We start from the raw sequence: 27,578 nt of genomic DNA on the forward strand, positions 1-27,578 counted from the left end.
TTAGATACCAGCAAATTGATAATTTTTGTTGTTTCAGTAGAAAAATTTCTAATTCCCCATTGATCTACACTTGATATACTTTACCCCAACTTAGAGAAGTATTTTCTAAGGAACAAAAAACCTAAAGTTAGAGAAAATGAAGGATTTTTCATTTGTTACCTTGTATATCTGGAAGATATTTCTGGTACTGGTCAATTTCACTGCTAAAAATAGCAAATGCTAATCTTTTAAGAAGCATGGCTCTCTGTTCTAGCTCCACATCACGGTTTGCAAAGAGATTAAGTGAACTGCTTTGAGCCACTGCTACACGAGCTGAAAAAGCAAGTGAAAGAGACTGTGACACTGTTATTTGAAAAAAGATTATTCTGTTGTTTTTAAAAATAGCGAGATACTCTAGGACATCCAAAACTGAGAGGAGCTTGGGGTACAAAACTTGATGCCCCTCTCTGGGGCAGATGGGCTGGCAAACAGATCCAGCATATGTAAGCCAGAGGACCAAAGTGGTAGAAGTTGTGATGTAGAGAGGAAATTTAGTACTGTAGGTCTTAGAAGGTAAAACCACTAATAATACCATTTCATAAAACCTCAAGGAAACCCTTTTATTAACTGAGGCCATCTGCTTAAATCCTTCTCATTACTTTAAAAATACTTTATGGTGTAGCCTTGCCTACCTCCCTCTCCTTCCTCATGTCATTACTTACCCTCGACTCATTCTGCTTAGCAACATTGTCTTGCTTGCCATTCCTTCAATGCACTAAGCTTGCTCCCATCCCCAGACCTTTGTAATTTATATATATATTTTTAGAGATGGTACCTTGCTCTTGTCACCCTGGCTGAAGTGCAGTGGCACAATCATGGCTCACTGCAGCCTCAACCACCTGGGCTCAAGCAATCCTCCTGCCTCCTGAGTAGTTGAGACTAATTTTTAATTTTATTTTATTTATTCATTTTTCTTTGTAGAGATGGAGGTCTTGATATTTTGCCCAGGTTGGTCTCAAACTCCTGGCCTCAAGCAATCCTACTGCCTTGGCCTATCAAAGTGCTATGATTACAGGCGTGAGCCACTGTACCCAGCAAACCTCTGTAATTTTTGTTCCCTATTCCTGGAATATTCTGACCCTAGGCCTTCTCATGGTTGGCTTCTTTAGTTTCACCTTGTTATGAGCTGTTTAGCTGTTATTTCAAATCCATCATACACTGTCCTATTTTCTTCATAACTTCTTATTCCACGAAATAATTTTTAAAAATTTGATTAAGGTTAGCACAACGCATGGCCCACTGCTGTCTTGTAATAAACATTTGTTTAATGGATAAATCTGAACCTTAAAACAACCTTATGAAGATAAAACAGATACGCTGCCATTTTTCTAAATGAGAAAACTGTAGCTTTGGCTAAAGGAATTTGTTAAAAAATGTATTACAGAATCATACAATGTCACTGCTATTTAAGTTTACTTAGTAACTTTCAAACATTTTCTAAAAATTTTTCAGATGAAATTATAAATAGAATCCTAAACTATAAACCCAATCAAGACAGAATAGAAAGAGGGGATGGAAAGTGATTCTGTCCTTCTTGGCACCCCTCTTTCTTCCTTAAGATGAAATAAACAGAGCCCCAGAGATTTAAAGTGACTTGTCTGATATGCTGGATTCAATTGCCTGCCTTTCTCTGCTTCACCATCTGTCAGTCTCTCATTAACTGAATAATTATTTATTGAGTATTATGTGCCAGTTATGATGCTGTGTGCTGAGGAAATAATTTACAGTCAGATTAGAGATGGCCCCTTCCTTCCACTAGTTGCTTCAAAAGGACAAATAGTTTTACTTATTTACTACTTAAATTTTCCTCTGTAAATTTTAAGATTATATTCCCATAGGGTACTAAGTATAACTTGACAAAGAACTAATTCAGTAGTCTCCAGAAAAGAGTAAATAGTAAGAAGGAATCATGCATAGGAAAGAAATTGGATTGTCATCCCATAATACTCACTCATCAAATCTCTAAATGTTGTTTTATCATGTGTCATCAGATTGTCCATAATTGCTCTCCAACTGAAAGAGATAAAGGTTGCAACATGTAATTAAGATTATGTTGTTACTGTTAAAGAACAGTATTCTGACGGTCCAAGAGAGTAGCTGATTTCAATAGACTGTGAGGTACATTATCATGCTGCATACAAACAAGAGAAAAACTTACTGATTAACACAAGAGGCATCCATCTGAAAGAAACTGGGATCCATAAAGAGGTCAAAAGCTTCTTTCTTCCACGCTCTTCGTGTATACTGATATCCGCTAAGACTGCTGAGCAGCTGGACACAAGCTCGATAACTAGGGGCATTATGTGCACTATGAAGAAGAAAAACAACCTTAACCTGCTAACTTTAATCATCCTATCAAGTTATAGATAAATGTTCACATTTACCTAAGACAGTGACATGAAGATATGAAATAGAAAGTACCATAAGAAAAATAACATGATTTTAAACAATTATAATTTCAAGGTAAAAATAATGTCATTTTGTAAAAATTCAGTAAGGGAACAGAACTTGTTTCTAACAGGTTATGAATTAATTTTAAAAAACTATTTAAATAATAATAGTACCTGTGATTTCTGAGGTAGGGCACAACATAATGCATAATATTTACAAGTAAAGGAATAACCCGCTCCTTTTCATCACTATAGAAAACCATATCCAAAAGATGAGCCAAAACCTATAAAAACATAAAAATGAAGAGTAACCTATGAACTGAAACTGACATCATCCCAAAGTACTGATTTTCAGTTTGTTAGAAAACTCTGACTACTTGAAATTAAAAAATCTAAAATTAAATACTCCTGAATCATTTTTATGTTAATGGGTTTTGCCACCATCTAGCTTTTTTGTATACTATTACTATAGGATATAAATATGGTTAAATTTTGCCATTTCCAATGTAGATAGGAAAGTAAAACAAAGAAAATAGTTCAAGAACCTAGTGAGTAAAGTGAATTTAGGACTAGAAACTAAACTATTTTTCCCTGACTCAGCTAAAATATGGCTTAGGAAAAAAACAAACAATTGCATGGGGCTGTTCAAATCCCAACACTGTCAATTAACAGCTATTTCACCTTAGCCCTATTGTTCTGATCTTTATAAAGGCCACTAGCCACATCTACAAAGAAGAAACAAAACGGCATGTGAATAATAGGGTATAAAAACAGCCTGTCAGACAATGTACATAAAAATGTTAGGTAAATTGTAAAATACATTATAGTGACAGGCATCATTAGATTACCTCACCCCTCCTCACCATAGTGATACAAAAGCACTTTCCTTTCTTAAAAAGTACACTTTAGGCTGCGTGTGGTGGCTCACGCCTATAATCCCAGCACTTTAGGAAGCAGAGGCAGGAGGATTACCTGAGGTTAGGAGTTTGAGACCAGCCTGCCCAACATGATGAAACCCCGTCTCTACTAAAAATACAAAAATTAGCTGGGCATGGTGGCACATGCCTGTAGTCCCAGCTACTCAGGAGGCTGAGGGAGGAGAATCGCTTGAGCCTGGGAGGCTCAAGTTGCAGTGAGCCGAGATTGTGCCATTGCACTCCAGCCTGGGCAACAAGAATGAAACTCTGTCTCCAAAAACAAAAACAAAAAAAAACCATACACTTAAAAAAGAACAGAAAATGGAGAAGGGGAGCAATATCTAAATTTACCACTTATGTTTGGCAAACTAAATAATCCAAATACATACAAGGCAAAAACTCTGTTAATTCTATATAGTGATTTCTAGAAGTAAAAAATAGTTTCTCAAATTAAAAATTCCTCTATAAAAATTCCTTGCTAATTTTTAATAATGAAACTGTCTACCTCAAAGTTCATGTGAAAAAGCTTGATAATATTTACCTCAGACAGTAATGTCAATGCATGGACACTATATACAGAAGGAGTTATGTTTGCAGTTTCCATTGCAGGTGATAACATATCTATAAATAAGAGAAAATTAAAGTTATGGCTAGTTTCCACAGAAAACAAGTTTTGTGTGTGTGTGTGTGTGTGTGTGTGTGTGTATTTTATATATATATATAGTTGCCATGGGAAAAGAGCTACTTGTTGGACATGAGGGATAAATTTGTGCTACTTACAGAACCAGCCAAAATGATTTCTTAGTAAATATATGCCTACTTACAGATAATAAACCTAAATATTTGACAGGAATACCTTCCACATCAGATTCCAAATTGGTTCCATCCACCATTATTTTGGGAGAAGGCTTAACTTCAAGATTTCGTCGCAGCCATGTTGTCTGTTCCAGAGAAGAACCAGCAATTGCACCAATTGCATCCACTATTTTGTGAGTTACATCCTGAAGAAATAAGGAAGAACAACTATATATGTACACACACACTACTTATGAACGTCTGCAGTTTATATTTCTGATAATAGATATTTTACAAAAGACAGTGCTGATTCCCATAGAATGTTTGAGTTGAAAAAACTTCACAGCTTATCTTATTTGACTCTCTCATTTTCAAATTGAGGGCACTGAGAAACAGTTTTGGCAACAGTTCTTAACTCAGACTGCCTTACCTGAAGGTCTCTTTGGTCTTTTTTATTTTCCAGACTAGGGTTTTTCATGATAAACTCATTCAGAACCCTAAAAGGGCCGAAGAGAAAACAGAAATGGGAAATATCAGTCTAAGAGAAAATAATTTGACCTAATTTCTCACAATGAGTAAGTGCCTTAGTGGTCTTGATTTCCATTTTAAATATTTAATATTTATATACATATCCTATGACTCAACTGAAACACATAAACATATGCATAAAAAGACACTGTATAAGAATCCTCAAAGCAGTATTATTTGTAAGAGCCCCAAAATGGAAGGAACCCAAATGTCCAGCAAGAGTAGAAAAGATAAATTGTGGAATGTGGCCAGGCATGGTGGTGTATGCCTAAAGTTCCAGATACTTGGTAGGCTAAGACAGGAGAATTGCTTGAGGCCAAGGCTGCAGTGTGCAATGATCATGCTGTGAATAACCCCTGCATTCTGGCTGGGAAACTTGGCATAATCCCATATCAAAGAAAAAAAGCACAAACTGCAGAAGGTTCATAAAAATACCAAACAACAATGGAAATAAATTATAGATAAGTGAATTGCACAAATGAATCTCAAACATATGTTGAACAAAAGAAGCCAGACACAAAATATTTATAAATACTTATAGTTCAAAAGCAAGGCAAAACGCATCTGTGGCGTTAAAATAGTGGTTACATTTGGGGAAATAAAATAGTAACTGGGAGGGGTGCAGAGGGACACATGGTGTTTTATTTCTTAGTTTGGGTTTGTAATGTATAGTGGTATGTTGACTTTTTACAAACTTTTTATTTGTAGAGTTGTGCACTAATTCTTTGTATATTTTTCTACATGTGTTTCATATATAAACAGAAAAGTTTAAAAAATCTTAAATTGTAACAAATGATTTCTTACCATAACGCATTAAAAATAGTTCATGAAGAAAAAAATTTCCATTTTCATTATTTGCTAACAGTCTACTCAATATTTACTGACATGATTTTTTAAAAGACAAATTATATGCAGTTACTTCAAAACTAATAGGTAAAATGAAACTAAAGAGCAACCTTCGTATCAATTTCTATTTTTTAACTAGGTGATTTTATAGGATCAGTAGAATGGTAGGCCAAAGGGTAAACTGAAAATTTCAAAAAGAAATTAAGTTTCTAGTATAACTGAAAATATTCAACTTTCAACTTTTTGTTTTAACATTCAGAATATGCACATGTTGTAAAGGAAGAGGATCCTTCATTCTAAAAGGAAGAAAAGGCATGTGAGGAAACAGTAAAATCTTATAGGGGAGCAGCTACAGATCATAACAAATGAACTTAATTTTTTAATGAAATTAGCCAACAGGGTTATTTGGTGATGATTCCAAGAACTGTACATACATTTGCTCTTTGAACCTTATGACAACTCCTGTGTAGCTGGGACTACAGGCATGTGTGACCACATCTGGCTAATTTTCAATTTTTTCATAGAGACAGGGTCTCCCTATGTTGCCCAGGCTGGTCTCGAACTCCTGGGCTCAAGCAACCCTCTTGCCTCAGCATCCCAAAGTGCTGGGATTACAGGCAAGACCCACTGCACCCGGCTTTTCATGATCAAATATCCTCAAAGAAGAATCAACACTTACTTTCCCACACTAGGCATTTGCTCTTAACATGTGTGCTTACTACCTCTCCAAACCCTCTCTCCTTTATGACCAGATAACTGGTGATTAGATAATTAGGATGCCTGTCCAGATTGTCAACAAACATAGCCTTTCATTGTCCCTCACCTTCCTAAACCTCTCTGAAGGTGTCAACCATGCCCTCTTAATCTCCCTTTGCTTCTGGAACAACTAAATGCTTAGTTTTCTTCTAACTTTTTGATATTTCCCTTTCTATCTCCTTTGCTGGCCCCTTTTCCTTCTTTATCCTGTTCTTTCAATACCATCAATAGTTGAAACCATCCTCACACTTCCCACTTGAAATAGAATTCCAAGCCTAGCCTCTTTCCCCTCTGATCTCTCCTCAAAAACCTGCCAGTCAAGTCTCTCCTCAAAAACCTACAACCACTTCGACTCCCTTTCAAGACCAAATTCTTTAAAATTCAAGATCCTTCCCCATCTAGCTCCCATTTCCCTCTTCATCCAGCCTTATTTTTCACTATACCACTGCCTGTGCCCTGCTCTATTATCAAACCAAACAATGTACTTTGCCCCAGTATACTCTTCCCCTTCCTCCTTCCACAAAGGCTTTCTGCACCCACTGCCTCTATTCACTGAATAAGTATTTACTGGGGACCTATTAAGAATCAAGAATAATGGCAAGCAAAAAACAGAGACTGTGCATAACATCACAGTACTTGCAGTCATGGGTGACTAGCATTTATCAGATAATCATATAAATCATTAAGATAAATCAGGAAACTCCAAGACAAAGAAGAAAAACTTTCCCAGCTTGTTTAGGTTTGGGATCCAGCTCAAGTGTCCCTCCTCTATGAAGTTCCCCTTCAGACACGCTACGTGATCTTCCCCTTTCCATCCCATACTCTCCACCACCACCAAAACTGCTGTTGAAACAGTTTTATGTTAGTGTATTTACATTCTGTATATGTATAAACATGAGAGTATTTCTTCTTCTCACCCTGCCCCTCACTCTTTAAAAAAAAACAAAAACAAAACAGGCCTTATATATCTAGTTTTGCATCTCAAAAACAGTGTCAAAAGGTAGAGAGATCACACTGTCATCTAAAACAGCTGTTATTAATACTGGACAATAAGGACAATGAACATTATCCTTTTATTTGAAATAATATTTTTAAGTGAAATTGCTTACCCAAGTATAAGAAACTGCCCTGGAGCTGGAAGACTCAGTTGTATAGAGTCTTTCAGAAGTATCAACAGTGATGCCCAGCTATCCACTAAATTGGGCACTGGGATCCTGCAAGATAAATATAGTTTGTATATATCAAAAGCCACAACAAATTACAGTTTTCTACTAGTTTCTGGAACATTCCCTACATTTATAGACAATGACAGAACAAAATTCCTAAAAGCTTTACATTTTTACTAACATTAATACATTAATAAATAATTTACTTTATAAATTAATAAAGCAACACAGTTAAAATACCACTAATAAATAAACATTAATAAATAAACCAACACAGTTAAAATACCAATGCAATTTCGTTTTTCTTTTAATAGAGATGGAGTTTCACTATGTTACCTATGGTGGTCTCAAACTCTTGGGATCAAGTGATCCACCTGCCTTGGCTTCCCAAAGTGCTGGAATTACAGGCATGAACCACTGTGTCTAGCCCCAGTGCTTTTTCTTTTTCTTTTTTTTTGAGACGGAGTCTCGCTCTGTTGCCCAGGCTAGAGTGCAGTGGCACGACCTTGGCTCACTGCAGCCTCTGCCTCCTCGGTTTAAGCAATTCTCCTGCCTCAGCCTCCTGAGTAGCTGGGACTACAGGTGTGGGTTAGCCAGGCTACTTTTTGTATTTTTTGTAGAGCTGGGGTTTCACCGAGTTGGCCAGGATGGTCTTGATCTCCTGACCTCGTCATCAACCAACCTCGGACCCCCAAAGGGCTGGGTTTACAAGCATGAGCCACCACACCCGGCCTGCAATTTCTTCATCTAGAAATTATGCTATTGAAATCCCATTTATCACATGGAACCTCAAAAGTAAAATACAACTGCAATAATTCTCAGTTTAACTACTGACATCGCAGTCACCTACTCCCTAAGCTGGTCTCTCCACTTCCCCCTTATATTAGTTCTTTTTCCTTCACCTTATAAGTAAGTCTCTACCTCATGTTATGGAAGGCTGTCAACTGAACATTAGTCTTTAACCTGCAAAAAGAATGAAGATTATCTTTGTTTCAGTCTGACCTTAGACCTAACACCTCTGTATATAAGTTCAGATTTTAGGCATTCCTTGCTCTAGGTCACAACCAGTTTAAATATGCTAAATAGCATGATCTTATAATGCTAGTCACAGATTACAAATGGACACTGAGTTTGGTGATTAAAATGAATTATCCTATAAAGGAAGATTAAGAGTCAGGTTCTTAAGTAAGAAGTTACAAAAACTCAAATCATAACTTCTGTTCATAGGTCAGTTAAATGCAAAATGGAGTACGACAGCAAGAAGATAATTTTCATTTTTGTTTTTGAGACAGAGTTTCACTCTGTCACCCAGGCTGAAGTGCAATGGCACAATTTTGGCTCACTGCAACCTCTGTCTCCCAGGTTTAAGCAACTATCCTGTCTCAGCCTCCCGAGTAGCTGCGACTACAGTTGCATGCCACCGTGGCAAGCTAATTTTTGTATTATTAGTAGAGATGGGGTTTCACCAGGCTGGTCTCAAACTCCTGACCTCAGGTGATCCACCCACCTTGGCCTCCCAAAGTTCTGGGATTACAGGCGTGAGCCATGGCACCTGGCCTGCAAGAAGATATTTTCACATTGTCATTCCTAATATTAAAAAGCAAAATGAATTACTGTATGTTCACCTAGACCAAAATAATGGATTCAGTGGCAATATGCATAGTTTTGAGAGTAGGTTCAGCTTTTCATTTATATTTAAATGATTTTCATCACAATTCAGTGTTTTACTATCTAGGAATCTTCAATATTCTTAGGTCTTTAGGTTTGTAGAATATACATGGCTGGGTCACTAAGATACTCACGACTCATATTAATATACCCATAAATAATGTTTCTCTGTTTCTAACAACATAGTAAGGAGAGCTCATTATCAGTAATCTTACCTTTGAATATAAGCATAGAAAAACTGAAGCATGCAGACTTCCAAAGAAAGATGTTTCTATAAACAAAAGAAATCAATTTTATAGTGAAGAATACTGCCTTTGCTTTTTCACTGTTGCAACTACTCTGTATCTTACTGCCAATTTTTAATTTAAAAAACAGGAAACAAAATCATAATTTTTTCATTAATGAGCGATGCACCTCTCTTCCACTCAGTAGGAAAAATTCATAACACAAGAGATATTTTAAAAGTTAAAAATAGATGGTAGGAATGGAAAGATTGTCCATTTTTCCTTCCATACCACTCACTTTTAAATGATTCATGTACTTTATAACTATCAACACTATCTTAGGTAGCTTATGCTTGGTGCTGTCAGAATTAGGTTGAGATTTTTAATGAAATGTGTATTTAAGTCTTTACTTATTACACATCTGTTCAATTAGTGTAGTTCAAATTTGTGATCCAATTCCTAACAGCTTCAAATATAGCCACTAAATTAAAGACAGTGTTGAGTGTAATATATAATAAAACACCTGCCCCTGGAAATTACTAAGAGGTCAGAGAATGATATTGATGTCCACTGACGTTTACCAATTTGTTCTTTTTTAGTCCCAACTATTCCCTTGAAGGTTTCCTGTTTTACCACACAAGGAAAAATCAAGTGTCTAATAGATTCAGAACTTAATAAGGGGACACAGGTTGGTGGGGCAGAGGGTGGATTGGCTCTAATTTGTTTTCATATCTGTCACGTGCAGCCCAATGTCTGGCACAAACAGGTACTCAAAATACAAACTAAAAATCCTATGACAAATGCCCAGGTTTTTATTAAAAACTTGAACACTGGCTATTCACATACATCTTACTGCCTTTGGATTCAAGATAAAAGGAAAACACAATTCAACATTTTCAGATACACATCATAATTCTTTAAAGGATGTGATTAAGTCTATTTTGGCTTGTCTCAAAGTATCAGGTCTGGAGTTGGTATATACTTTGAGAAAATATGACCTCTTGGTATTACTTGAACAAAGAGCAGAAAAAGTAGAAAAGTCCATAATATTCCTAATTTGTAGACTTTTATTTTTGCATAGAGACAAAGCAACATATGTGCAGAGACTATGTCATTCATAGTGTAGCCCTTGCATAGCACAGTATTATACATGTTCAAGAAATAACATTGACTAGAACTAAGGTTATAGCAAAATTTGGGGGAGTTCACAGAATTAAGACATTCATTCAGAAAAGCAAGCAATAAGGAAGCTGTGAAAAATGGCAACAACTAAGGAAACCTGACCTTGAGCTCTGGCTTATGTTCTTTAAGTGACCAGAAAAATCTCCCCTGAGAATTCAGTCATAATGGTTCCTGACTGCCTTTGATGTACATATGAAGATATGAGCAGTTAATGGCTCTTCACTGGCTACTGAAGAATCAGAATAGCAAGTCACTACAAATATTGATAATTGTTTTGATTGAAGTAGTGTGAGACCCACATGCAGTCATCTCTGCAATCTGTACCATAATGAAAGGACATTACTGTACAAAAAAAAAAAAAATCTTACCAGCATTATTTCTGAAACAGAATTGTAAACACATGTGAAGAAGAGTTTTGTCTTACCTTGTCCTTGGCTATGGCTGGTGGCTGCTTTAAAACTTCTTTTACAGTCTGGATAACAGTTTCTGCTCTCATGACACTGATTGAACGAACCAGTTCCACTAATAAAAGCTGTTCTTCGCTGGCTGCAGGAATGACCTAGGTAATACATCATTGTATTTATGTATTTGTGCATATAAGTCTTTTAGGGGAAGTTACAGAATTAAGAGAATATTTTGTGAACTTTTTAAAAATTTATTATTTATTTCACTGTCGCCCAGGCTGGAATGCAGTGGCATGATCTCAGCTCACTGCAATCTCTGCCTCCTGGGTTTAAGTGATTCTTCTTCCTCAGCCTCCTGAGTAGCTGGGACTACAGTTGTGTGCCACCATGCCTGGCTAAATTTTGTATTTTTTGGTAGAGATGGGGTTTCACCATATTGGCCAGGCTGGTCTTGAACTCCTGACCTCATGATCCACCCACCTTGGCCTCCCAAAGTGCTGGGATTACAGGCATGAGCTACTGCATCAGGCTTTTTTTTTTTTTTTAATTGTATTTGGGCTCTGGGGTACATGTGCAAGTCCTGCATGCTGCAGGATTGTTGCATAGGTACATACATGCCATGGTGGTTTGCTGTCTCCATCCTCCCCGACCATTGCCTTCATCAGGCAGTTCTCCAGGTGTTATCCCTCCCCCTCCTCCCCAGCCCACCGAATGTGCCCCCTCCCCTCCTCTTCAACCCCCACCTAGCTCTGTGAGTTCTGTTCCCTATCCTGTGCCCAAGTGTTCTCGCTGTTCGTCACGGCCTATGAGTGAAAACATTTTGATAGGGTGTCGATTTTAGATCTTTCCTCGCTTCTCATGTGGGCATTTATTGCTATAAATTTCCCTCTAGACACTGCTTTAAATGTGTCCCATAGGATCTGGTATGTTGTGTCTTGATTCTCATTGGTTTCAAAGAATGTTTTTATTTCTGCTTTCATTTCACTGTTTATCCACTGGTCACTCAGGAGCAAGTTGTTCAGTTTCCATGTGATTGTTCGGTTTTGAGTGTTTTTCTTAATCCTGAGTTCTAATTAGATTGTGCTATGGTCCGAGAGACTGTTGGTTATGATTTCCGTTCTTCTGAATTTGCTGAGGAGTGATTTACTTCCAATTATGTGGTCAATTCTGGAGTAAGTGCAATGTGGTACTGAGAAAAATGTGTAGTCTATGGATTTGGGGTGGAGTGTCCTGTAAATGTCTATTAGGTCCGCTTGGTCCAAATCTGTGTTCAAGTCCTGGATATCCTTGTTGACTTTCTGTCTCGTTGATCTTTCAAATATCGTCAGTGGAGTGTTAAAGTCTCCCACTGTTACTGTGCGAGAGTCTAAGTCTCTTTGTAGGTATTTAAGAACTTGCTTTATGTATCTCAGTATTCCTGCACTGGGTGCACAAATATTTAGGATAGTTAGCTCTTCTTGTTGCATTGATCCTTTTACCATTATATAATGCCCTCTTTGTCTCGTCTGATCTTTGTTGGTTTGAAGTTCATTTTATCAGAGACCAGGATTGCTACCCCTGCTTTTTTTGTTGTTGTTGTTCTCCATTTGCTTGGTAAACCTTCCATCCTTTTATTTTGAGTCTGTGTGAGTCTTCGCATGTGAGATGGGTCTCGTGAATACAGCACAATGATGGGTCTTGTCTTTTTATGCAGTTTGCCAGTCTGTGTCTTTTGATTGGGCTGTTTAGGCCATCCATGTATATTCAATGTTAATATTGCTATGTTTGAATTTGATCCTGCCATTTTGTTGCTGGCTGGTTGCTTTGCCCATTAATTGATGTGGCTCCTTCATTGTGTCGTTATTCTTTACCATTTGGTACATTTTTGCAGTGGCTGGTACTGGTTATTCCTTTCCCTGTTTAGTACTTCCTTCAGTAGCTCCTGTAAGGCAGGTCTTGTAGCAACGAAATCTCTCAGCAATTGCTTTTCCGTAAAGGATTTTATTTCTACTTCACTTATAAAGCTTAGTTTGGCCAGATATGAAATTCTGGGTTCAAAGTTTTTTTCTTTAAGCATGTTGAATATTGGCCCCCACTCCCTTCTAGCTTGTAGGGTTTCTGCTGAGAGTTCTGCTGTGAGTCTGATAGTCTTCCCTTTGTGGGTGACTCGACCTTTCTCTCTGGCTGCCCTTAGCATTTTTTCCTTCATTTCTACCACGGTGAATCTGACAACTATGTGCCTTGGGGTTGCTCTTGAGGAATATCTTTGTGGTGTTCTCTGTATTTCATGGATTTAAATGTTGGCCTGCCTTGTTAGGTTGGAAAAGTTCTCTTGGATAATATCCTGAAGAGTGTTTTCCAACTTGGATTCATTCTCCCCATCACATTCAGGTACGCCCATCAAGTGTAGATTAGGGTTTTTCACATAATCCCATGGTTCCTGGAGGCTTTGTTCATTTCTTTTCACTCTTTTTTTCTCTAATCTTGCCTTCTCATTTTATTTCATTGATTTGATCTTCTGTCTCTGATATCCTTTCTTCTGCTTGATTCGGCTGCTGAAACCTGTGTATGCCTCGCGTAGTTCTCGTGCTGTGTTTTTCAGCTCCATTGAGTCATTTATGTTCTTCTCTAAGCTGGTTATTCTAGTTAGCATTTCATCTAACCTTTTTTCAAGGTTCTTAGTTTCTTTGCATTGGGTTAGAACGTGGTCGTTTAACTCAGAGAAGTTTGTTATTACCTACTTTCTGAAGCCTGCTTCTGTCAATTCATCAGATTCATTCTCTTTTTTTGTTCCCTTGATGGTGAGGAGTTGTGATCCCTGAGAGGAGAAGAGGGGTTCTGTTTTTTGGTGGTTTCATCCTTTTTATGCTGTTTTTTGGTGGTTTCATCCTTTTTATGCTGTTTTTTTTTCCATCCTCGTGGATTTATCTCCCTTTAATCTTTGAAGTGGGTGATTTCAGGAAGAGTCTCTGAGCAGACGGTTTTCTGTTGAGGATGGTGCTGTATCTTTTTTGGCCTGTAGAGGACATTGCTGGGCTCCCTTGGGTTCAGTCAGATTGTTGGGTGGGTGGTCCTTCCCTGCAGCTTGTTTGCAGGTGAGATTGGCACCACCTTCCCAATGGTGTCTCTCCCAGAGCTCAATATTCCTGGTTGGGGTCAAGCTGGTGTATTTGCTGCCAACCTCTCTAGCGAGGGTTTCAGTTAGAGTTATGTAACCTGCCGGCCTTATGGCCTGTTTCCCTGCTTTCAACTCTGCCTCCCTCTGTGGGATGGTCCAATCTGCTGGCATTACTTCAAACTCCTGCCCAGGTCCCTGCAACAACTTGCCAAGCCCAATGGTAGCTGCTGCTCAGACTTGCATCGACTACCCATGGTGCCCCACCATCTGGCAGGGCCCCTCTGGACCGCGGGTTGCAGGAAGGATAAGGCAAGCATAGGATCTGAAAAGGCACACTGAGGGGGTTAAGTCCCCCGACCCTCCGAGCTGGCTGCACGTTTCAGGTGGGGACGTGCCCACTCCGTCTTAATTTGCCCCCCTGGGAGGCTCTTGCCCTGCAGCTCCTTCCCTGGGCCTATTTTCAGAGAAGTATCTGTCCCACAGAAAAGAACCCGGCACCTCGTTTGGAACTGTGAAGTCCTCCAGCCCTCTGCGTCTCATTCACTGGGAGCTGCGTTTCAGCACTGGCTTCTCTTGGCCATCTTGGCCCGCATCAGGCTTTTGAAAGATTTTTTAAAATAGAGATGAGGTCTTGCTATTTTGCCCAAGTTGGTCTTAAACTCCTGCACTCAGAGTGATCCTCCTGCCATAGCTGCCCCCAAAGTGCTAGGATTACAGGCATCAGCCACCGCACCCAGTCCTGGCCTCTATTTAATATAAAGACTTCTTCAAGTCCCTTGACTACTTTAGGCAAATTTTACTTTTATATATATATATATATATATATATATATATATATATATATATATACACACACACACACACACATACATACATACATATATATTTTTGAGACAGGGTCTTGCTGTCATCAAGGCTGGAGTGCAGTGGCTCAATTACAGTTTACTGCAGCCTCAACCTCTTGGGTTTAAGTGATTCTCCTGCTTCAGCCGCTTGAGTAGCTGAGACCACAGGCATGCTACCATGCCCAACTAATTTTTTTATTATTTGTGGAGACAGGGTCTCCCTAAGTTGCCCAGGCTCAAATTTTTTTTCTAATCAATACATGTACATCCTCTCAAAAAACTAAAAGAGAACAACGAGCTTTGTAAGAAAAAACACTATTTTCCTATATCCCTTACTACGCCCCAAAGTAACCATGCTCAATTCTTTAAGTTCTTTTCCATTTTGTCTAAATAACATACACTGCCATTTTTCCTATTTCCTGATTTTATTTTCCATTTTAGATATCATCTATTCATTATTTTAGCAGACAAAAGATGTAGCTCTCTTACACTTTTCTACCTGTCCTCCCAACATTGTTATATTTTATTTAAATCCATATCCAGTGTTCACATGATTATGTGTGGCTGCAGTGTGTATTGTACTAGCATTGGTTTTATGGCACAACTTTTAGTTTTTCCTAGAGCTAATACATTGCTTTTTTTGTTTGCTTCATTTTCTCTGTACCTATCAAAAATTCGTCCCTAAATGCTTCAACTGTAAATTTCTAATTACATATTCAAATACTTCAGGTAATTAATTATGTATCATTTCCTCCCTCTCTTCTCTTTTTTCCTGGAGACATTTCTGTTAGATGTCTTTTTATTCTACCCGGGGTTGCTACTCTCTACATTTGCTACAGTGTCACCTTGATTATCTCTCATGTTACCATTATCCCAGAGATTCCCCTTGCTCTTTCTTCTGTGTGGGAACCCCTGTTTCTTGGATCCCCTGTCTTCTTCATTCTTGGTTTATTCTTCCTCTGGTGGAGTTACATCTTCCAGTAGCTGAGAAAAAGTGAACTGATGGCAATTTTCTGGGTTGTTGTTGTTGAGACACCACATAGTTGAAAATGTTTTGAATGACAGTTTGGCTGGAGATAGAACTATGGGTTGAAACTGGCTTCCAATCAATATTCCCAGTGTTGCTGTTAACAGATCTCATCTTCATTCTTTTGAGTGTGACCAGTATTCTTTCTTTAGATTTTAGGATCTCTTCATCACCAGTGCTCCGAAATAATATGCTAATCTTTGCACACATCACTTTTCACAGTGCTAGGCACAATCTGGAAATATATTTCCTTCATTCCTAAAAAATTTTATTGTATTGTTTCTTTCTCTTTTTCTCCTCGTTTTTAAATTTTGCAGGAAGACACTGGGTGTCCTCTAATATTCTTATCTCTTTCTCCTATTTTCCCTTTCTTTAAATTTACATTCTGCTTTTGGTATGTATCCACTTTCTGTTCTAACCTTCCTACAAACATTGCTGTGTTTCTGCTGTAGAATTTTTAATCTCCATGAAAAATTTTAATTTTTGGAATGGTCTTTCCTATAATCTCCCTTTCTGCTTCATAGTCTCACTCACTGAAGGACATTATTGTTATTTACATTTTCTTCTGTTATCTGCATTGTTTGACTTTTTAAAATCTAGATGTTTCAATCTTTGTCTATAACATTAGAGACTTTCTTCATGTGACTGGTAATCCTTGGCTCCCCATTTCTATTTAAATATGAGGAATAATATTACAGCTAATATTTGTGAGTGATGATTAAGTACCAAGCATTGCTCTATGTGAATTACATGTTATCAGCTATAATATACCTGATAATCCTTCTGCCTCAGCCTCCTGAGTTGCTAGGTCTACAGGGACATGCCACCACACTTGGCTAATTTTGTAAAAAAGTTTTTGGAGAAACAGGGTCTCACGAGGTCCTGAATTACAGGCCTCAAGCAATCCTCCTGCCTTGGCCTCCCAAAGTGCTGGGAGCTCTGAGCCACATTGTGCCTGGCTTCAACATGTTAAATCACAGGTCCTTAACTGCTTTTAAGTGGTCCAGGATTTCAATTTTCAACGTGAGTGATATCGACTATTGACTCTTTACATGCAAAGTAATGTAATAGGGTGTGAATAGTTATTTTGGTTACTTTAGAAATGTACTGTGAAATCAAAACAAAATCATACTTTTTTAAATAAATGTAAGCTATATAATTTAGGTGGAAAAATCATATTTTTAAAATAAATATAAGTTATATAATAGCCTTACTATTCTAATGTGCCATTATTTATTTCCAATATAGAGCATTTCTCTTGAGCTTTGAAACTCAAAGCAACAAAATTCACATATATATGACCAACAGCAAAGTGACACATCTCTACCAAAAAAGTAAAAAAAAACAAAACTGAATTATATTCAGAAACATGAACTATTTGAACTATCACATAATAAAAAAAAATAGTCAAGATGAAAACTTTTCCCTATATCCTTGCTTTGTACCCTAAATGACTAGCACTTTAAAAACATACTGTACCATATTACCATTTCTATTTAGTTTTAGTATCATACTAAATTTTTTCCCACATAATATCTTTTATATTTGACCTCAAATTTTATTTTTATTTATTTATTTATTTATTTTTTGAGACAGAATCTCGCTCTGTTACCCAGGCTGCAGTGCAGTGGCACAATCTCAGCTCACCACAACCTCTGCCTCCCAGGTTGAAGCAATTCTCCTACCTCAGCCTCTTGAGTAGCTACAGGTGTGTGCCACCATGTACGGCTAAATTTGTATTTTTAGTAGAGACGGGGTTTCATTATGTTGGCCAGGCTGGTCTCAAACTCCCGATCTCATGATCTGCCCACCTTGGCCTCCCAAAGTGCTGGGACTACACACGTGAGCCACTGTGCGTGGTCTTGATCTCAAATTTTAATCAATACTTAAACACATTAAGGCAATAATTTATCTAACCCTGTTGAAAAACTTTTGCTTTACACTCCAATCTTCCCCAGCCCCACTGCAATGTATGGAGGGGTAAAAATTAGCATGTACTCATCAAATGCAAAAACAAAAAGCGCCAAATATCTAAATACATACCTTAGTCCTGGTGGTTGTTTTATTCTGTCTTCTTTCATTCCACACAAATGCAATGGCAGCCATAAAATGAACACCATGATTCATTGAAATTGGACCCAACAATTCAAGAATCTGTTGTCTCAAGTTCTAAAACAATTTGAAGCAAATGAAAGTGAAATTTAAAACAATAAAAACATTCACAACTAGACTGCATTTTTAGTTTCTTTTAAATAATATAGTTCTTATAGGTTTTCCCACCTAAATAATATAAGAGGAACCTTTAATAACATTAAGAGCAACACCATGACTATAATTCTAAAAGAAAAACAAATCCTACAAAATGACAGCTACAAATCTGCCAAATACAAGTCTATTCACTGTGAAAAGATACTAGAAAAACACAACATATGAAATTCGACTAAGTTTGATATACAGTACTTTAAAAAAAGGTGAGGCATTCTGTAGTTATACAACATCTTATGTTTTATTTAAGTAAAACAAAACTAAAAAGTATACTTTAATCCAAGCATCAAAACTTAGATTAAATGTTCTAATGGTTCCCATCCTTATCCTTCTGCCAATTCCGTATGTGTTCCCATGGATTCTAGATCCAGGTGGTCTGGTTTAGGAGTAAAATTAGGCTATTGAAGGATGTCAGTTTGACAACTCGACATGACACACAGCATTTGGAAAATTGATCAGAGTGCAAGGAAGAAAAAAAATTTAAAAATAATTAATCTTATCATCTTGAGATAATTACTGATAAAATGTAAACTTTCTTTATTCCTTTTTCTGCAGATTTAATTTTTACATAATTGAAAATATGCTATTTGTTCAATTTTGTAACATCCCTGTTTCACTGACCTTTTGAGCCCTTCTCCATCCAATGAGAATTCTTCAAAACCATGATTATTACTGCCTATTTAATGAAGCACCAAAAGGATAATTTAAACATTCCCTAATTTCTTGTTTAGGATCTCTCTTCTGCCATTAAATAATACTGTAACAAACACTTTGCATATATATCTTTGCATAATTTTGATTACCTCAGAATTCATTCCTAAAGTACATTACTAGGTCAAAGACTATGAAACCTTTAAAGCTCTCTGTACAGATTGCTAAACTGTTTTCCAGGAGGGCTTTGCATATGAAAATGTCAACTTAAAATGTCCTAAAAAAAGGAACAAAGTATGAATAAATCTTAAATCATCTGAAAGAAGCTAGACACAGAAGACCAAATATTGTTATCATTCCATTTATATGAGCTTTTAAAGAAAGAGCAAATCAATATATGGAGAAAACAGATTAGTGGTTGACTGGGATTAGGAATGGGAAGAGGAAGTGGAAATAGCCACAAAGAATCTTTGTGATAAAATACATATTCAAAAATTTGCAGAGTTCACAACTCTGTAAATTTACTTTAAAAAATTAATGAATTATATACTTAATGGGCTAATTCTGTGATATGTCATCCATAGCCTAAGAAAAATGTTAAAAATTATTTGATAATTACTTCATCTATGCAGGTTCCTATAAATACCACACAAATTATTCATATATTCTGAATATAATCTTTGGGAAGGTTCTCAAACAGCCTCTTGAGCGCTACAGATTGAATATTAATTGTCTAACCTTTGTAGCTCCAAGATTAATAGTGGTAACAGCTGCAGATGCAGCAAGAGTCATCTTTTCTGAAGAATCAGCTTGATGCAGTATGCTCCAAAGCAATGTTACAGAGGACATGATCATATGAAGGATTGAGAGGATTCCACTGCGTGCTTCAAACAAGTGTTTCTGGTCTACACTGACCAAAAGCTATTAACAGTGGAGGAAAAAAATATAATATTACTTACTTAGATTTACAAATGGAAATTCATTAGACCTCATAGTCTTTCAAAAGGAGTCAAATATATGTACAGTCTTACTTGGTGATACTGTGTAGTTGGATCCAACAAACAGTAATGAATAATGGCTGTAATCCCTTCCAAAAGAGTAAGAATCATATCTGGTGGAATAATTGATGCCATCCACAGAGGCCTGAAATAAAGTTCATTCACTTAAATCCAAGTTTTACAATAACATAGTTCATATTTTATAACTAGTAAATACAACGTGTCAGGCACATAGTAAATGTGCAATAAATACTAGATTAATAAATGGCTAAAAGAATTAATCAGAGGCTTTTACTGCTGCATATATAAAATAAGTGAGTTGAACTAAATGTACTAGAGTTCTTTTGGCTACAGAACTCTATACAAAATAAACAAATAATGGCCAGTGAATCTCTAGCTATTGGGAAATGGGAGGCATATTAACATTAAACAATACAGGCAGTTTTATTATTTTACACGTAGAAACTGAGGTTACTCTAAAGAAAAATAAGACATCAGTCTACTTGAACTAATTTTTCAGACTTCATTTTGAGCACGGGGACTCAGATCAAATTTGCCTCTAAACAATGAAAATCAAAAACAAGAAATAAAATTGCATGGAAAAGATTTGTAAATTTAAATTATTTTCAGTTTTAAATGTATTTGCACTTAGATAAAATACAAAACCTGGGAAACCTTTTCCTAAGCTTCCTATTAGTTTTGCCAGCTCAGGCAAGAAGAGCATTAAAATTAATTTCAGACCTTGGGAGAAAATAGGCCTGTTTAAATTGTTCTTCCCTTTCCATTCTAGATTATTTTATTGATACTCTTCCTCAAGCCAAATTTTCTTTTTTTTTGTGGAATGTAACATACTATTTGTAACCTACCAAAAACCACTAATTTACTCAAGTTGTGACCTACTTTCCAGACATTAAGCAGTCATATGTGAAAAATGTCAATAAAGTTAAAAAACACCTCTTACCTACTATCAGATAATCCTGTTTCGTATTTGTACTGCTGAATTAGATTATCTAAATTTCTGCACAGTTGTAGCGTCACAGAAACAACCACTCTCTGTAGAACTTTTCCCATATAAGGCAGAGTAGATGTGATTAAACCAATCCATTGTGGGTGCATCTTACATGCACAGTGTTGATGCAAAGCTCGTATTACCGCACAGAGGAACATGCCTTGACACGTGATTGGCTGAGCATGCAAATACTGAAGAGAAGTCATGGGCTGATGGGGACTAATGTGTTCCAAGTCAGATACAACAAAATCAAAACCTGTTTCATTCTCTTCAGGAATAGTCATTACTCTGTGTTCTAAAACAATCAGTCTCTGAAGCACCTTAAGAAGTTGTGATTGTAACGTGCTGCCATTGTCAAATTCATCCTCTGAGAAATTAATAAGGCTGTCCTCTGAGAAACCTTCTTCCACAGCAACCATGTTCTTACCTGCAATTTTTTCACTATGCCATTTCTGAGCACTAAAGATAGATGACAGCAAACAATGAAGAATCACTTTCTGAACTTTGCACTTAGATAACATATCAGAAATAAAACTAGGGAAACCCTTCGCTGAGCTTTCTATTACTTTTGCCAGCTCAGTAAAGAGTAGTGTCAGAATTTCTATGCTCATCATCTGCATGTTTCGATTGCCTATTAAATCTTGTGGAGTAACCTTGACATGAGTTGGGTAATGGCTACGCACGTAATATAAGCAGAGGGAAATAAGAATTTCTATATACATAGAACTCCGGAAATTATGATTTGAGTCCACTGGAATGTGACTATAAAAATCTTTGCCCATAACAGAAATCCGGTGTCTAGCCAATAGATTCTGAAGGAGAGACAACTGAGGAGTATATGCGTTATTTACACTAGTAGTTGAAATGGCATTTACAAAAGCTATAGGGTTCGTTTTCAAGATGGCTTTGATGGCAGAGAAAGCATACAAAGTCCTGGATGAATCATACAGCTGGAGGTACAGGAGCACATGTTGATAGAGAGGATGAATATTGAAAATGGGAGATTTCCGAGATCCTGGAGAACCCATGTCACTCTCAATTTCAGAAATGTCTCCCTCTCCACAGCTATACCAGTTCTCTAAATCCAGACCATCACTAAAGAATACACTGGTTTGTTTGAGTTTTTCATTTGAAGATTTTTTCTTGTCATCATCCTTTTTTCTGGCAAGTTTTACTTTAGGTTTTGCTCCTGGTTGTTTACCTGACTCCTTAACTATTGTTTCCTTCTCTGAAACTTTTTCTGATAATTTTTCTTTGAAGCTGAATTGAATACTACTGTGACTCCTCTGTCTAGATTTGGTTTCTGTGGAAGCAGTAGAACCATCATGAAGAGTGTGTGTGGTTCCTGAAATACAAGGTGAGGAGCTATTCCTGGAGATTCCATTTGCCACACACTCATGGCCTCCCTCTGCAGACACAGACAGAAACTGACAACTTTCATTACTTAGCAAAGCATTCTGACTCTGTTGACTGGAGTCATCTTCAATTTTAATCATCTCTTCACCTGGATCTGTACCACTGCACTTTGGAGGCATAGCTTCAATTTCTAATTGAGATGTAACTGATGCAGATTCCACTTCGAGGCCACTTACAACTTTACATATCAGGTCAAACACTACCTGCTGAACATCATCATCTGGGGAGCCTTCCTTTGGCATCTGAGAATCCTCTTGGGCATTCACAGTTTCAGAATCAACTTCATAACTCAAGTTGTCCCCTGCAGAGGACTGTGAACATCCTGAGTCAGAACTCTGAAGTATTTCTATCTGTTGGTCTGGAAGATCAAAATCAGACACAACCATTGGAATTGTCTCACTGCTGGTACTTAGGAGGGAAAGTCTGTCACTTAATGGATTAACGGTGAGACTAAAGTTCTCTATTTCATCCATGGTAAGTGGCTTTTCTCCATTTCCTTTTAATGTGATGAGTTGTACTTGGCTCACTGATAGAGAAAAACAGTAAAAGAAGAAAAATTCAAAATGCATTAAAATAACTGAAATGCAGAAATGTATAGTGACCAAGATTTTTAATCATTAGTGTCAGCATCTACTTATATTTTCCTATTAAAATTACATTTTATTGCAGGTAAAAATTTTACTTTTCCTTCCTGTGTAATATCTCACTTTAGTTATGCTGTTTCTAAACTCTCTGAAGTTTAAAATTAGCAGCAAACCACAAATACATAATTCATTTCTGTATTTTTTAGAGGGCACACAATGATGACAACATTCATTTAGAAAAGGTGAAAGGCTTAATGCCATACAAAGTAGTACACAGCAAATGCTAGCAAATTTAGGGAAAGAATCATATTACCATTGATGAGGTCTGATACTGATCTCAGAGAGGAGGTGAGAATTCAGTACAGTCAGATAAAGCATTAACACAAAGATGTTTTGGCAATACACAGGGTAATGCAAATTCTTAGAAGACTCAGAAGAGGCAGTGGAAAAGAAGTCAGAAAGAAGAATCAAGCTGCTGTAGGAACACACTAGAGATGAAGTAGGTATATGACAGTTTGGTTTCAGCTTCATCACTTCCCAGCCATGGAACTCTGAGAAAGCCACGGCCTTCTAGGCATCAACGACCTGCTTAGTAAAATCATCTTTTCAATACTGACCCCACAGGGTTATCCGTCAAGAGACAAATGACATATATGGGAGTCTTTTGTCCCTTAAATAAATTAATTCAAGGGGACATTATCACTGCACAGAAGGCATCACTCAACAGTTTATAAAGTGTGGACTCTGTAGTAATGTTGGAATAGTGAATATTTGGGCATGTCACAAATATGACTGTATCTGATGGTCATAATAAAACCTTGAAAGTTGGGCATTATTATTCTCTTGAAAGATGAAGAAAATGAGTCATGAAATGCAAAATGTGTATTACAGGTTTACTATACATTCCCAATAAAGTATCTACAGAGCCTTGTAGGACCAGAATTGCTAACTAAGCTCTAAAGGTACTTCCATCAAAACTGAAGAATGCCTCTAGCCAGAGCTGTGCTTGATTCCTACCCTGAGTCAACTGAGAAACCCACATCCTCTAAGATGGTCACTGATGAGGTATATTCTGACATGGTCCACATGGCATTGCTAGTATATGAGGAGGGAGAAAATAAGCCCATGGAGAAAATCTCACATGCAATTCTTCTGCCAATTACGGTTGTATTCACTTATCACTTTATTTTAATAATTCTAAATAAAGTTGTCTACTTCTATGTCATATTCACCATTGCTGCAGGCAAAATTTTGCATGAAATGCTTGTCACTCTCCTCTCCTGGATAACAGGGAGCCTTATTCCAGTAACGTTCTGCTTGTACGCGCTGTACTGAAACTCTCTGAGTTTTTGGATGAAGCAGGAGCAATAGCAATGGTTCTAAAACTCTTGCAATATCATGTCTTTGTAGGACTTGGTTCAGCCAGGCTTGTCCCACAGAGCTAGTAGTACCATCAAGACTGTTAAGGCTATCTAACATGATGAACAGCGACCTAAAATAAACACAAATAATTAAAACAAAGAAACAAACATCTACCTTAACTGTCACACTCTTTTCTAAAATAAATTGTGTTTCCTATTTTGAATTAACTATTTTGAAGCAGTCATACTTCAACATAAATTTTACATAAATTTATGCTTCAGCATAAATCATAGCATTTTAATAACCTTAATCCCAACATTCTCGGTAGATATAATAAGAAAGGAAAAAAACTTTTTGCCCTTTAAAAAATATACTTATGCTTTGAAATTTCACAAGCATACATTACTTTTATAAGATTAGTACTGAAAAATAGAAAAAAATATAATTAGTCTTGCTTTAGCAACATAAACTGAGCCTTCTGCAAGTCAACATTACTCCATGTTGGTCCATGTTCCTCTGCTCACACTCTCTTTGTGAGTCAAAGCTATACGCTTAATTCAAGTAAAGATCTTCTGTGAAAGGTATGAACGTGTGGCTTGCAATCAGAAAATGCAAGATCTTTTGTATGGTGTTGGCCAAGTAACAACTTTTCCTGACCTCTATTCCCTCACTTCTAAAATTAGGAAAGACAGTTGTCAAATTAGAGATGATTATTTACAAAGTAAAGGTTCAACATATTCAATACATTGTAGGGGTTCAATATCAGATCACTTAAAAATAGTAATCTTCATTGAAAAGCACCAGCTGAAATTATGTTCAGTAGAGCACACAACTGATCTGACTGAGATCTAACACAGATTCGTGGCCACCACTATGAGACCAGCTGGTGAGACTATCTTATGACAATATGTGAATTCACCTATAAATGGCAGCTTGGAATTTAATGCAGATCTGGTATTTGAAGTCGCCTATGTAGTCCAGACAAAAACTGAAACCACTCTTAGGCAGCTACAAGTTCTCTGGATTCAAGGAAAGAATCTGTTAGTGTTTTCAGCTGCAGATTTTAATAAATCTAATTTAGGCAAAAGTTCGAAAATAATTGCTTGAGAAACACACAATCTATTATTTATATGCAATTTCACTAAACATGAATATAGACTCAAGAAAGCTGTATCCATTGCTTTATCATTGGCACCTAGAATGGTGCCTGACATGTAGTAGGAACATGATGAATAGTTGTCCAAGGAAGGGAAGGGGAGCTGGGTAATATAAAACCAACAAGTAAAAATCTGGTGATTAAAAATACCATGCATTTTAGTACAGCTTACAGTTTTCAAAATAATAAATTTTCTTTAAAAAAGTTATAAATTGCTATTTCCTACACTTGCCAAACTAGACAGTAGACTCAAGCAAAGAGACAACATTAAGATATCTGACTGTGAAATCTTAATATAAAATGTAACTGACCTGTCAAAAGAACGTGCAAAAGATGAAGATTTATTTATATGGAGATCTCTTGTTAGATGCCAAAGGACTGCAAACTTGGCATGTGCTTCCATCCTTATTTTCTGAGGAGAAACATGGGACTTTAAATTATGTTATCCTCTCTTGAAGATATTAAGTGATTTTAGCAAAATCAAAGTATTTAGGAGTAATGTAATAAAATCAAACTATTTAGGAGTAATGTATTGTATTCAATGTCCACAATATTCGAACACACATTGCAATAAACTTGACATTCTTTATGGAAGTAGAAACATAGAAAATAAGTAAATACATACAGAAATATTGAACCTGAAGGACCATCTCATCCTGTCGCATAAATAATTATTACTGAGTTTAGACTTTAAGTAATGAGTTTACTAGATTATTGTTTAACAGAAGAAAAAAGTTAATTACATGTCACATCTAGAATCAAGAAAGTACTTCATCCTTCATTTAGCATAAACATTTAGTTGTCAAAATTGATTATATTGCACTATATATTTTTTGTCCCAGAAATGATATATTAATCCCAAATAGTTCTTCATCACTTATAAAGCTGATTTAGTTGACTCAAAAAAAAAATTTAAACACTTAAAAATTATTTCTACAAATTAAACTACTTTTGAGATTTGGGAAAAGATTAACATAATAATGGGTAGAAAATGTAAAATAATTTAGAAAAGCAAGCACATTTGGTATTAGATAACAAACATGTATGAATATAAATCAAGTAGAAATTGTCACATTATCCAAATTTCTTAAAGCCTTTCCTTAACATTTATGGATCCTCCAAGCAACAACCCCAAGAAACCAGACTGCAACTTTCTAAATTGCTTGTGATAGGTTAGAAGAGTGCTTGTTTTTTATTATGAGCTTAATACATGCTTTTCTTACAAAGCCTGAATTTCTATCAACCAACAGAAATGTAAAACTTAAGCAATAAAAGATATTTTAATTATTTTCATGGATGTATGTCTTTATTTAGAACTTGGGAGTATTTCTTTAAAAATGAAATGCTACCCAAGTGAACATAGGCATATAACTGGTCCTACATTTATACTAAAACTTAAATTCTTAGAATATAGACTGCTTTATCTAAAATCTTATTTCTGAATAATTTTGAAAAAAAATGTATTATAGCAGAAATAGAATTTTAACATTTTTCTTGGAATACAGTTTTCATTCCTTTTATTTACTCTATCATATACCACTTTCTCCTCTGCCAAATGTTTCATTTATTTAACACAATTCCTTTTTTGAATATGACCCACTCAAACTCACTAGCATTTTGAGTTTTTAAAAATAGGACAATCCACTTCTAAAAGTTCTTCAATAAAATCTTTAACTTATATTACAGAGCAGCACAGGAAGACCACAAACATCGTTAAATTACCCTGATGAAGTTATCAAAATGCTTATTACAGTTTCTTCTCAGGCTGACAAATAACTCAGCCACCTCTGATTGATTTATCACACTTCACATATATTAGGATAAAAAATTCTTATTTTGGATATGTAGTATAATAATGCAAATAATATAATCTCACATACTAGCATTCTCTGGCTTATAAATGTACTTTTATACATTATTTCATTTCATATATATTAGTTAATATATCCATAAGTTCCCTAACTGAGGCCACTGGTTCTTCTTTAAATGACCCAAGAACTGAGACCACCAATACTAAACATCATTATCCATAAGTGGTGTCGTGAACAAAGAAATAAACTTAGCATTTGATTTTTGTATTACTTAATTTTTCATATTACTGATGCTTTTGTAAAGAACTTGCTTCAAGAAAGAACTGAATACATTTATTTTATAGATATTAAGATCACTGTGAACAAAGCTATTTTCTCTTATTCCCATGTTAACTGCAATAATTTCCCTAAAGTTTTCTTAATTTACTTTTTAGTATTGTGT

The 27,578-nt window shown here is 36.3% G+C and overlaps 1 protein-coding gene across 19 annotated transcripts in view; it reads right to left on the reverse strand.

The window, feature by feature from the left end:
- The window catches only part of DOP1A (DOP1 leucine zipper like protein A), a 98,709-nt gene that overhangs the window by 11,751 nt on the left and 59,380 nt on the right, over positions 1 to 27,578 (reverse strand). For all 19 annotated transcript variants that reach the window (XM_074397751.1, XM_074397753.1, XM_074397747.1 and 16 more), the window contains 16 exons: positions 25,637 to 25,737; positions 24,040 to 24,299; positions 20,760 to 22,749; positions 19,832 to 19,943; positions 19,539 to 19,721; positions 17,928 to 18,053; positions 10,936 to 11,070; positions 9,321 to 9,376; positions 7,381 to 7,485; positions 4,572 to 4,638; positions 4,203 to 4,347; positions 3,888 to 3,967; positions 2,604 to 2,713; positions 2,198 to 2,347; positions 1,991 to 2,052; positions 160 to 312 (listed from right to left, as the gene is read on the reverse strand). In XM_074397751.1, coding sequence (XP_074253852.1) covers positions 160 to 312; positions 1,991 to 2,052; positions 2,198 to 2,347; positions 2,604 to 2,713; positions 3,888 to 3,967; positions 4,203 to 4,347; positions 4,572 to 4,638; positions 7,381 to 7,485; positions 9,321 to 9,376; positions 10,936 to 11,070; positions 17,928 to 18,053; positions 19,539 to 19,721; positions 19,832 to 19,943; positions 20,760 to 22,749; positions 24,040 to 24,299; positions 25,637 to 25,737 — 3,835 coding nt within the window. The remainder of the gene's footprint in view (positions 1 to 159; positions 313 to 1,990; positions 2,053 to 2,197; positions 2,348 to 2,603; positions 2,714 to 3,887; positions 3,968 to 4,202; positions 4,348 to 4,571; positions 4,639 to 7,380; positions 7,486 to 9,320; positions 9,377 to 10,935; positions 11,071 to 17,927; positions 18,054 to 19,538; positions 19,722 to 19,831; positions 19,944 to 20,759; positions 22,750 to 24,039; positions 24,300 to 25,636; positions 25,738 to 27,578) is intronic.

The sequence above is a fragment of the Saimiri boliviensis genome, chromosome 4 (genome assembly GCF_048565385.1).
Source record: "Saimiri boliviensis isolate mSaiBol1 chromosome 4, mSaiBol1.pri, whole genome shotgun sequence".
NCBI classification, from domain to species: Eukaryota; Metazoa; Chordata; class Mammalia; order Primates; family Cebidae; genus Saimiri; species Saimiri boliviensis.